Source organism: Hyaena hyaena, unplaced genomic scaffold, assembly GCF_003009895.1.
Source record: "Hyaena hyaena isolate Hyena2069 unplaced genomic scaffold, ASM300989v1 scaffold_401, whole genome shotgun sequence".
NCBI classification, from domain to species: domain Eukaryota; kingdom Metazoa; phylum Chordata; class Mammalia; order Carnivora; family Hyaenidae; genus Hyaena; species Hyaena hyaena.
Window position 1 is genome coordinate 1,569,566 of NW_024081030.1, and position 13,585 is coordinate 1,583,150.

Consider the following 13,585-nt stretch of genomic DNA (forward strand, 5'->3'; position numbering starts at 1 on the left):
GTAGCAAAGACCTGGTTTCAAGGGTTACTGCTTAGTAAGTTGTCATTCCTTAACTGTGAGACTGAATTCCACCTCAAGATTTGGCGTTAAAAATCCACAATGAATGGACCTTGACTCTTTATTGGAGAAAAGACACATTTGTATATTTTTGTTACTTTCCACATACTCACATCTGTAAAGTTACATTAAAATAAAAACTCTGCTTTGGTTTAAAAAAAAGAAACAAAAACTCAGGCTCACTGCAGAAAACTTAGAAAATACAAGAATAAGGGACAAAAAGCCAAACCAACCATAACTCCATCACACAAGGCTAACTTCTTGAACATTTTGGCATTATCCCTGCCAGGCCAGACCCTTTTCTATATATTACTATGTGTTTTGTGTGGTGTTTTATATAGTGATTTTTAGTTTCAAGTGGAACTTTCCAGACCTTGTCCCAGATCCTAGAACGGCACTCTGCCTGGACCTTGCTGGTACCTCATGAAAACAGACTATAGAGCCCAGAGCTTCTCCACCTTAAGTGCATGTCACAATCACTTGGGTGTCTTGTGAAACAGACTGCTGGGCCCGCCTGTTTCTGACTAAATCTGGGATGTTCTGGAAAGCTACATTTCTATGGAGTTCCCAGGAGATGCAGATGCTGTTGGTCTAGGGATCCCACGTGGAGAACCAGAGACTAGTTGTTTAAATACTCTTGTGGTTTGTATTCTCAAAAATACTTAGGGACACTGTAGGAGTAGGCTTTTTTCTCTCAAATAGGTTGCACATAGGAAAGAAAGGTAATGGGTCAAGTACATTTAAAGTCCAAAATCTATTGATATTTAATAGGTGTGCTTGGCTAGGAAAACTGTTTTAGACAAGAGGTATTCCATGGCCTATAGTGCACTGACCATGCACAGGCCCTCAGTTGGCCCCTATCTTCTTCATCTTCCCTTTGTCGTCTTCCCCTACAGCACCAAGACACTTTCATTGCCCCGCACTTCCCAGCCTTAACACGTGCTCTGCTCCATACACGCAGCTCAATCCCAGCCTTCTCCCCATCAGACTTACAACCACAATATCAATGTCAAGTGTTTATATGAGCTCTTCCCTGAAGCACTAAGCAGTGTTTTTAGTGTTTTCAGTGTTTTGTCCTTTACTTTCCTTATATGTTGTATTAAAATTATGTTTACTTGGGGCACCTGGATGGCTCAGTTGGTTAAGCATCTAACTTCTGCTCAGGTCACCATCTCATAGTTTTTGAGTTCGAGCCCTGCACTGGACTCTGCACTGACAGCTCAGAGCCTGGGGCCTGCTTCAGATTCTGTCTCCATTTCTGCCCCTCCCCTGCTCACACACTCTCTCCTCTCAAAACAAACAAACATGAAAAAAAAAATCTTGTTTAAAATTATGTTTACTTACCTATGTAAGGTCCCCAAATCCTAAAGGGTAGGTAATGTGTTATATTCACATCTGGACCACTGAGAAGCTTACAGTGTGGCGAGCGATACGAATGGATAATCAGGTAACTGTAGTATAAAAGACAGCAGTGGCCCCATACTAAGTTCTCAATATTCTGATGAGTACTGGGTTTTAAAATGAAGAAGCCAATAAAGGGGCATGTGGGTGGCTCAATCGACTGAGTGTCTCTGACTCCTGATTTCGACTCAGGTCATGATCTCACGGTTCACGAGTTTGAGCCCCACATCTGACTCTGCTCCAACAATGTGGAGCCTGCTTGGGGTTCTCTCTCTTCCTCTCTATTTGGTCACCTACCCCCCAACACACATGCTCTGTCAAAATAATAAACTTTACAAATAAAATAAAATGAAGAAGACAATAAAGACATTTAGAACAACAGCATGTCAGACGACTTCTCTGAATAGTCCAGAAACATTCATGTTCCTACAGTACTGACTTGGGCATCGTAGCAAGGCTTTACCTAAGTTCAAACCTAGGCTCCGCCACTAGCACGGGTAACATGGGTAAGCTGTTAACACCATATGCCTTAGTCATCCACCTATAAAACACAGTACCCTCCTCAAAGGGCTGCTATAAGGCCTATGTGGGTTGATATATGTAAAATGTTTACAGTACTGCCTGGCACATAGCTCGCATGCTCAACAAATGTTCTCTAGTGTTACTTCTCCTACATGAAAGGTGCAAGGCTGGTTTGCCTTTTTAAGAAACCAACAACCAGGTTGAGAGAAATGACAAGAATCTATGAAAGACATAACATAAAGCAGAAAATTATTAAAGGTATTAAAGGTATTAAATGTCAAAAAAATTAAGTGCTTATATACAATCTCCCAGGATGATTATTTTAAATGAAACCAACATTCTTCCATATGTTTAGGCTCAGATGTTTTTACAAAACTAAAATTAAAAAAGCAGCTCTAATACTAGATTGAGTCATATGAAAGTCTTAGACCTTTATAGGTCTAAGATGATCAAATATTAGCATTTTTATATGGGTCAGCCTAAAACTTTCTAGTTATACCTTGGTCACAAAATCTCAAGATCAAACAGATTTATGCATGAGAGACAGACAGAGAGAGAATGTATTAGGTTTTCTGCACAACCAGCAGAAAATAAAGCAATTTCCTCCAAAGCATCTTTGGAGGACACCTAATTCAACCCCATGAAGCTGTAACATGAAAATAAAGTTAAATGTCTAGCAGAGAATCTTAAGGTAAATGTTTCAAAGACAGTAACTATGAATATTTGTATATTTTAATGAATTCAGAAAAATCTCCACTGCCTCTCTTCTTGTATAAAATTGTCTGTGATCTGTGACCAAGAAACAAAAAAAAAAAAAAACAAAAAAAAAGAAAGAAAAAGAAAAAGAAAGAAAAGAATAGACAATTATTGCCTTATTCCTCTCAATTCAGGCCTACAGTAAGGATATTAAATTCATACTTCTCACTTTGTGTTTTTCTATATAAATGTATTTTACAGACATCAACTTGGAAAAGGAGCACGTCAAACTTAATGTTACTCAAACTTTTCTTTAATAAAGAAAAATCAAGGAATTATTTAACAATTATGCACAGCTATGCTCAATTGACAAAGATGATTTGCTTAGGAATCTTAAGAGTAACAGAAATGGAAGTGCATACCACCATAAAAAAAAAAAAAAGATAAATTCATTCTATGACTAGAAAATGCTTTAGGATAAAAACATTAATTCAATAAGAAAATATTTCATATTTCTTTTATCACAGGGACTAGAAGTTTAATTAACTCATTTCTATATCAAGCTATGCAAGATACCTTCCCGTCTCTAGTTTCGCATGCAAACGGTTAGAGAGTTATCTCAGAGTAGAGCAAATCAGTGCTAATGGTTCCAAGTCCGGGCTTGGAGGTGGCCTGGAAAGCATTCTTGGAAGGCCATTTACACTCACCTGAACCCAGCCCAGCACCTTCTTTTTTACAGTCAGTCTCTATTACCACTGAGTGATCCCTCGTCCTCCCTCAACAGATAAATTACTACAAATGTACCCATAAATTCCAATGGTATCACTCAGTGTGGAGGACAGTGGCTGGAGCACAATGAGACGCCGACAGTCTCCTGGTAAGAACTACCTCGTTCCAGACAATACATAAAAATAACACTTTAATGGAAGGTATTCATCCTGTCCATATGCTTCCCCTAAATGCTTGTAAAAAACTCAGAATTAAATAACATTAAGATACAAGAGGTAATAAGTGCACCCAAAAAAAGGTAAGTAGCATACATGAGGCCTGCTTCCCAGAATTCTAACCACGTCATCTCACAGGTAATTTTCAAGATCATTATCGTAAAAATACAATAAATACTATAATGGAAATATAGGGATTCATTTATTACTTTTTGGTTTACAAACAAAGGCACCCAATAATGCTTCTATTTACTTCTTATAAAAGATTATCAATTTACATTTAAAACAAAAAGCAAAAAACCCTGAACCAGCTCCTACAGACACACACACAAAAAGGGGAGAAATAAGATTCTTTTCCTCCCTGCTTGCAATCTTTATTACCATTTTTATACCATGTTTATACCATTCTTAAGTCAAAGAACATACTGCCATGCTTCTTTGTTGAGTTTTAAAACATATTAATGTTGCCAAGTCAAATTTAAATATAGCCACATATGATGTCATAACTGACAAACGCACAGAATTATAAAAATCAGGAGTGAAGAACGGGGAAAAACCCAAATGTTTTACAATATAGCTTTCTCAAATAAATGTAAATGAAAGGTCAAATTTATTAGACTATAATGTTAAAAATGGAGTTTGTGTGAAAATATAATCAAGCAGAACTAAAACCCTGTCTAACAAATGACACAAACAAAAATAATTTCCGAAACCTTTGAGTTAAGCTTAAGTCTAGTTGGTGGGGATTAACCTATGTATTCTTCACGCTAATTTGAGAACTAAGTTCTACAATGACATATTAATTCATTCATTAGTTTCTTCTGACAACAGAATTCTAAACACTCAAAACTAGTGCAGTGGCCTCAGCACCCGCTAGCATTTCTCTACATTGGATTACAAGAACGATGACATGGTTCAGAAGACATACCCCCCTCTGTCCTTCACATGCCTGTCAAAATTTTACCTGATTCTTTTGCAAGATACCAAGACACGTCATCTGATTCTAAGTATATCTGGCAGAGTACAGACATCACACAAATGTTAGCATGTTTTCAACACATTACAGAAATGTATTTGGAGAGATGGAGTACTCAATGTACAGAGCATCTAGAGTTAATTATGGGCCACTTTAAATTAAAGGCATCATCATTTATTCCATTTTTAGACACTGTCATGGTCTCTCACACCTAACGAAAGGTATGGTCCTAGACCAGAAACTTAGTATCGTTTCAAAGAATATATATATATATATATATATATATCTATATACATATTTCTTTTAAAATAATGTTTAAAAGTTTTACTACAGAAAATCTGGCTTCACCATGGAAGCATTTTTCCTTCTCAAGATTACGCACCTGTATGGAAGAAGGCAGTTTCCTTTACATTTAGGTTTTCACAATAACAAAATAAACTTCTTGCATTTAAGTTGACAGAGAAAAGTAAGATTTAAATTCTATTTTTTTCACTTTTTGTATTGTGAACTGACCTCATTAAACACATTCAAGGTATACTATTGATGATTTAAATATAGTACAACTTGATCAGCTAAATTAGAACATGTTATGCTGATCAATCTGTTAAACCAAATGTATGTTAAAACAGTAAGGACAGTTTACTACTATTAAGGTTTAAAGGTTTAAAGGGAATAATAATGTATCATTAAAATACACATTAATTTTCTTGCTATTACTTGTTTCTATAATGCATCTCTTTCTAACGCTAAAACTACATGCAGAAAAAATAAATGGTATCTTGAAACTCACTCAACAGTTTGCTAGCTTAGGTGGTATGTAAATAAAGTCCTTTATTTAATTTTATACACGTTATTTTATGCACTATTTTATTTTTCTTGAAGGAATTCAGCTCTCAAGGTCAAAAGTTAGTATGTGTTTACACACGTGAGAACATTTTCTTAATGTTAGGACTACCTGCAAGTATATTCTTCCATAATAAAGCACTATCAGTTTTCATTGGGAAGACTGTATAAGCCTTTTACAAGTCCTAGTAATAAAATGTACACAGGGAAGAGAGCACAAATATGGTGAATCCCTCCCCACCTGCACCCCCCTTTGCCAGTCTCAAGAAATCCTTCAGCTTCAAAACATGAACACAATTTCACAGGACTGATTTTTATTTGGTCATAATGTGGACAAGAAAACTGTACTCGTCTTCTTTTTGATACTAATAGTCTTATTGAATTTGTTTCATTTTCCTTCAAAAAATACATAGCATATGGTGATACGGATTCTCAAACTCATTTAGAGCCAGTAGGGTCTTTAGAATAATATAGCCTTCTGATCATGGAAGCAATTGATTGCTTACACAAAAATGATATGCATCAGACCACTAACCAGAGAAAGGAAAATGAGAACATGTCTTTCACGATGGAGACCACTCAGTAACTTATGAAACGATATAAAAGTAGTTCGACTATAATTTTAACAAAACTAAAACCCACTTCAACTGATGAAAAAAATCAAACACTGAAGAATTAAATATCTACCAACTTAGCTATGTATTCCTGTCCAATAAATGCTTTCCACTGCACTATGTATTAGAATTAGAAACTCACTATATGTTAAGGCATATTTTAATTAATATGTTCCAGAATTGCACAGTTATACTGGTCAGTGTTCCTATTTCCCCATTCCTACCCTCACCCCACCCGTTGTCCCCAGGGATCAAAACGTTAAGTCATGGTTTTGGTGGCTATTGTAGATTTGAGCTGGCATAACCACAGTGTGTTCACTAGAGTTTAATAAGCATAAACATTAAAATGTTACATAAAATGTACCATACTGTACTCCACACTCTCATCTAAGATGGTTTAATGTCTTGACAAAAGGTAAGATGACTTAAGTACATTTTACATTTTGTGCATTTAGACCACCATACGCATAGATGTTCTAATGCTAAATTCTCGTCTTCAGTATCTCATGGTGCTGGATGCTCGGAAGTATGACAGAAACTTGTAACACAGACTAACCACAAAGTACCAGATGTTTCTTGCCATTTGTGATCTTGCAATAAAAATACGCCAAATTAGGATCACGAGGATAGTATTGAAACCATACCGTATGTTCCTCAACCTGGAAAGCAAATCAAGAGACGTATCAGACAATGTTTTCTAGAATAAAATATTGTTGGATGGCAGATAATCAATGATCAGTTTCTGATCTCATCGAAGTTCAAATCCATTACTAATGTGAAACTTATTTAAAATTAACTAGAAGCCCTTAAATTAGAATGTTAAGCAAAAGTCAAACAAGCCCGACCATGCAATCCATCAAACAACACCTTACCTCTATCAGCCATGAATAATACAAAGATTTTTTTATAACAGTATATCTGGAACACAAATTTATTCATTCAACAAGTATTAACTAAGCATCTTTCTGTATGACCAGTACTAAGTATACTATAGGTAAAACAGACATGCTCCTGGAGATTCCTATCTAATCTAAGAAGGTTTGGTCATTATATATATCATCCTTCAGACAAATAAAACATTTTTAAACATCTTTAGGTACTTCCAAGTTGTCAGACAAGTAAACCTACTTCTTTACTTACAGCTGACAGTCACATGATCAAAGGCCAACTCGGCAAATCAGCATCCATGAATGAAACATGGCATGAATCCAGATAAAAAGACCCTCCCAGTCTCAAAGAGTAACATTAATGTTACTGTGCTCATATTTCAAAACATTTTTTATATTTTCAATGGTGTTAGAAAGGAAAACAAATGTTCAGGTATGTAGCAATGTTACATATATTCCATTAACTTCAATAGGCAATCCAAGATAGGACTACAAAATACAAATGATGGGTACAGACAAAAGAACTTATGGGGAGCCTGGGTGACTCAGTTGGTTAAGTGTCAGACTTTGACTCAGGTCAAGATCTCATAGTCTGTGAGTTAAAGCCCCTGTATTGGGCTCTGTGCTGACAGCTCAAAGCCTGGAGCCTGCTTTGGATTCTGTGTGTCTCTCTCTCACTGCCCCTCCTCCACTCATGCTGTCTCTGTCTCTCTCTCCCTCTTTCTCAAAAATAAATAAACATTAAAAAAATAAAAGACTTATTTAAAAAAAACTTTGAATTAGGAGTCAAATATCAGTATTCTAGTTTGCTCTACTGCCTGATGCATGTGACCTAGCAAACACAACTTCCCTAAGCCTCTGGGTTTCTTTAACTATTCAACTAGCTGCCCTGCAAAGCCTCATCAAGTCAGAAGCCCAAGAGGAGTAATGTGAAAGTCTTGAAAACCGTTGTAAAGATTGTATTATAAAAACACTACAAATAAAAGATGTTATTACTGAAATTAACTGCATCTCTGAATTATGGGATAACAGTGATTTTTCCTGTTTTCTCTGAGTTTTTCTAAACAATCAGTATGTATAATTTTACAACGAGACTAAGTGAATAGTTATAACTCTTGTGTTAGAAACAAAGAAAAAATACTATGCTGAACTTTTCTTTTTCCAAATATGTATCTGACAAAGGGAAAAAAACAAACAAAAGAAAAAACACAACACTTCAAATAAACTACATCCAGTTTAAAATACAGTTTTATTTTCTCCTAATATCTTTACTTCTTCAGTAGCAATATAAAGGAAGATAACAGTGATTTTCAAAACTACATTCCATCTCAATTTAGTGCTAAGAACAGTATAAATTGATAAAGATACCAAGTTTGAACAATCTTTTTTTTTTTTAATTTTATTTATTTATTTATTTATTTATTTATTTTATTTCTAGGAGAGAGAGAGAGAGAGAGAGACAGCGTGAGTAGGGGAGGGTCAGAGAGAGAGGGAGACAAAGACTCTGAAATAGGCTCCAGGCTCTGAGCTAGCTGTCAGCACAGAGCCCAACGCTGGGCTCGAACCCATGAACCGCGAGATCATGACCTAAGTGAAAGTCGGACGCTTAACCGACTAAGCCACCTAGGCGCCCCCAAGTTTGAACAATCTTAGGCTAAGGTACTTAGGCTAACTACTACCATAGTTCCAGTGCTAAGGTAAGCACTTTTCCTAAATACAATATTGCACTAGCAATATACCAGCTCACACACACACACACACACACACACAAAGTGCGCTAATTCATCAGGAAGATATGATGAACCCAAGCCCCACGTAAAAAACTTACTTGTTCAGATGTTTTCTAGCTGCAGGGAGGCCAGACATTTCTTCATTCAGTACATATTTCTTAGTTCCCATGCAGTAGTTTTCTATATATTCTGCCCAGTGTAACTGCCGTACATCGATATTAAAGGTCTATAGAAACAAAGTAACTATCAGTTACTCTTTTGAATAACTTTTGCAGAACAAGTCAAAAATTCACACATTTTTAAAGGCTAATTCCACGTGACACGATTACAAAATGTTTACAGTGTTAACTTTTGAAATCTTACTGCTATTCACAAAGAAGTTCTTATCCCTATTTTATACCTCCCATTAAACACAGACATATTTCAGAAAATAACCTGATCTCATGTCAGCATTTAAAAAGAAGTATATATTAAGTGCAAGGAAAAAGAGACCTTTTTTTTTACACTAAAAAAAATATCCCATTGTCCAAATAATCTATGTGTTCTCAGCACTTTATACACATATTAATATATTTATTTCCAGTATCTCTTCTTGAACATCCTGCAAACCACACAGATTACTTTGCCTATAAGACATTAATGACATCAAGAGAAAAAACACTTTATGAAAGCTGGCTTAGGAATTTATGTAAGAGTAAGGAGGCCATTTGATGAAAAGGATAGATGAATTTAGAAAATAAAGCTTTACAAAAATGTTATTTCGTGACAAAAGAAGAAGGTTATGCACTGCTCAGTGCTTCTCCATTCACAATCAGATTATTTTTAGAATGAAAAACAGAGTATTCACTATTTATCATCATTATCTGAAAATATAAAGCTGTTGACCAAAAAAAGCTACCATAAATAAACCATTAAAATAACATTGCACTAAATGGAGGCTCAATTTAAGATGGGAGAACTTATGAGAATATGTGTAACTGGATTCCCATAGGAAGAGTGAATAAGAATGGAAAGAAGCACCATCTGAGAAGACAAGAGCTGGAAATTTTTATTTCCAAAATCATGACACATTAAGTCACAGATGCAAGACACATATACACCATATACACGATTCAAGGTACATAGACCATACACACGCACATATCTGAGTACATTAAGAGTAAAACTGTTGAAAGTCAAAGATGAAGATTTTGGAGAGGGGGCAAGATGGCAGAGAAGGAGTGAGCTCCGTATATTTCGCTCGCCCCCATTTCTCAAACAGAGAAGGCCTGAAGCCATGGGAACCCTTACAGAATCACAGGAGTTTGGAAGGAAAAGGAAAAGGAGACAGAGTCCACTGAGAAAACAACCTTATAAGGCTATCTCAAGAAACAAGCAAAAGTACACATGGTAGAGAGTCCCAAATACCACTACGAGTAGGGAAATAAAATAACCAGTGTCAACAAGAAAAACCAAGAGGCACCATTCAAAGAACACTTCCTGGGGCACCTGGGTGGCTCAGTGGTTAAGTTTCCGACTTCGGCTCAGGTCATGAACTCATGGTGTGTGGGTTTGAGCCCCGTGTCGGGCTCTGTGCTGACAGCTAGCTCAGCGCCTGGAGCCTCCTTCAGATTCTGTGTGTGTGTGTGTGTGTCTCTCTCTCTCATAAATAAATAAAACATTTTTTAAAAATGAAAAAAAAAATAAAAAAAGAAAAAAGAACACTTCCTGAACAGACAGGCCCTGGATCTTTAATACAGCAGTACTCACAGGTGCAGAGTGCATAACACACTTTTAAAACTAACGAGAGACAGAAAGCTAGCCGAAATGACAAAATGGAAGAACTCTCCTCTAAAGAAATTCCAGGAAGAAATGACAGCTAAAGAAATGCTCAAAACAGATATAAGCAACATAACTGAACAAGAATTTAGAACAATAGTCATAAAATTAATCACTAGGCTTAAAAAAGGCATGGAAGACATCAGAGAAACTGCTACAAGACTATGGAGCTTAAAAATAATCATGATGAATTAAAAAATGCTATAAATGAGGTGCATAATATAAAATGGAGGCGTCCAATGCACGGATTGAAGAGCCAGAGGGGAGAATAGGTAAATTAAAAGACACAATTATAGAAAAAGAGGGAGCCGAGAAAAAGAGATAAACTGATCCAGGAACACGAAAGGAGAGTTCAAGAGCTGAGTGATTTAATATTCGCATCATAGGAATTCCAGAAGAGGAAGAAAAAGAAAGGTGCTGAAGAAGTCCTTGAACAAAGTATAGCAGAGAACTTCCCCAATCTGGGGAAGGAAACAGACACTGAAATCCAAGAGGCACAGAGAACTCCCCTCAGACATAACTTGAATCAATCTTCTGCACAACATATCATAGTGAAACTGGTAAAATAATAAGGACAAAGAGAGAATTCTGAAAGTAGCTAAGGATAAAAGGGCCCTAACATACAAAGGGACACATATCAGAATGGTGACAGACCTATCTACTGAAACTTGGCAGGCCAGAAAGGAATGGCAGGAAATCTTCAATGTGATGAGCAGAAAAAATATGCAGCGAAGAATCCTCTATCCAGCAAGCCTGTCATTCAGAATAGAAGGAGAGATAAAAGTCTTCCCAAATAAACAAGAATTGAAAGAATTGATCACCACTAAACCAGCCCTACAAGAAATCCCAGGGGGTACTCTATGAGGGAAATGTTGCAAGGAACACAAGTTACCAGACACACAACCACAAGCATGAATCCTACAAAGAACACAATGCCTCTAAACCCATATTTTTCAATATTAACACTGAATGTAAATGGACTAAATGTTCCAATCAAAAGACACAGGGTAGCAGAATGGATTAAAAGAAATAAAATCCATCTATTTGCTGTCTATAAGAAACTCATTTTAGACCTGAAGACATCTTCACATTGAAAATAAGGGGACGGAGAAATACCTAACATGCTACTGGAAGTCAATACTTATATCAGACAAACTGGACTTTAAAGGCAGTAACAAGGGATGAAAAAAAGCATTATAAATAATTACAGGGTCTATCCATCAGGAAGAGCTAACAATTATAAGTGTCTACACACTGAATACAGGAGCACCCAAATACATAAAACAATTAACCACAAACAGAAACAATCTTAGGGACAAGAATGTGCTAATAGCAGGGGACTTTAATACTCTGCTTACAGCAACAGATCAACTAGACAGAAAATCACTAAAGAAACAACGGACTTGAATGACACACTGGACCAGATGGATATGACAGATAGATTTAGAACGCTACATCCTGAGGCCATGGAATCCACTTTCTTCTCAAGTGCGCATGGCATATTCTCCAAGATAGATCGCATACTGGGACATAAGCAGCCCTCAATAAATATAAAAGAATTGAGATCATACCATGCACACTTTCAGATCACAATGCTATGAAACTTGAAATCAACCACAGGAAGAAGTCTGGAAAACCTCCAAAAACATGGAGGTTAAAGAACACCTTACTAAAAGAAAGAATGGGCCATTCAGGCAATTAGAGAAGAAATTAAAAAATATATGGAAACAAATGAAAATGAAAATACAACAATTCAAATCCCATCTATGGGATGTGGCAAAGGCAGTCCTAAGAGGAAAGTACACTGCACTCCAGGAATATTTCAAGAAATTAGAAAAGGTGCAAATACAAAATCTAACGGTGCACCTAAAGGAACTAGAAGGAAAGTAACAAGAGCACCCCAAACCCAGTAGGAGAAGAGAAATAACAAAAATCAGGGCAAAAATAAACAATATAGAATCTAAAAAAACAGTTGAACACATCAATGAAACCAAGAGTTGGTTTTTTGAAAAAATAAAATTGACAAACCTCTAGACAGGCTTCTCAAAAAGAAAAGAGAGAGTACCCAAATACACAAAATCATGAATGAAAATGGACTTATTACAACCAACCCTTCAGAAATACAAGCAATTATAAGGGAAAACTATGAAAATTGTATGCCAACAAACTGGACAACTTAGAAGAAATGGACAAATTCCTAAACATACACTCACTAGCAAAATTCACACAGGAAGAGATAGAAAGTCTGAACAGACCCATAACTAGTGAAGAAATTGAATCAGTTATCAAAAACCTCCCAACAAATAGGAGTCCCAGGCCATATGGCTTCCCTGGGGAATTCTACCAGACATTTAAATCAGAGTTAATACCCATTCTTCTCAAGCTATTCCAAAAAATAGAAATTGAAGGAAAACTTCTGAACTCACTCTATGAAGCCAGCATCACTTTGATTCCAAAGCCAGAGACCCAGCAAAAAAAGAGAACTACAGGCCAATATCTTTGATGAATACGGATGCAAAAATTCTCAACAAGATACTTGCAAATTAATCCAACAGTACATAAAAAGAATTATCCACCATGATCAAGTGGGGTTCATTCCTGGGCTACAGGGCTGGTTCTATATTCGCAAATCAATCAATGTGATACATCACATTAACAAAAAGAAAAGATAAAAACCATATGATCCTGTTGATAATGCAGAAAAAAACATTTGACAAAATACAGCATCCCTTCTTAACAAAGAACCTTGAGAAAGTCGGAATACAAGGAACTTACTTAAACATCATAAAAGCCATATATGAGAAGCCCTCAGCTACCATCATTCTCAATGGGGAAAAACAGAGCTTTTCCTCTGAAATCAGGAACACGACAGGGATGTCCAGTCTCACCACTGTTGTTTAACATAGTGCTGGAAGTCCTAGCATCAGCCATCAGACAACAAAAGGAAATGAAAGGCATCAGAATAGGTAAAGAAGAAGTCAAACGTTCACTTTTCGCAGATGACATGGTACTCTGCATAGAAAACCTGACAGACTCCACCAGAAGCCTACCAGAACTGATCCATGAATTCAGCAATGTTGCAGGATACAAAATCAAC

General features: G+C 36.3%; 1 protein-coding gene across 7 annotated transcripts in view; it reads right to left on the reverse strand.

Moving 5' to 3' along the window:
- Positions 1-3,803: 3,803 nt before the first annotated feature.
- The window catches only part of FAR1 (fatty acyl-CoA reductase 1), an 84,893-nt gene continuing 75,111 nt past the window's right edge, over positions 3,804-13,585 (reverse strand). For all 7 annotated transcript variants that reach the window (XM_039251817.1, XM_039251821.1, XM_039251822.1 and 4 more), the window contains 2 exons: positions 8,769-8,896; positions 3,804-6,712 (listed from right to left, as the gene is read on the reverse strand). In XM_039251817.1, coding sequence (XP_039107748.1) covers positions 6,550-6,712; positions 8,769-8,896 — 291 coding nt within the window. In that variant the 3' untranslated portion in view covers positions 3,804-6,549. The remainder of the gene's footprint in view (positions 6,713-8,768; positions 8,897-13,585) is intronic.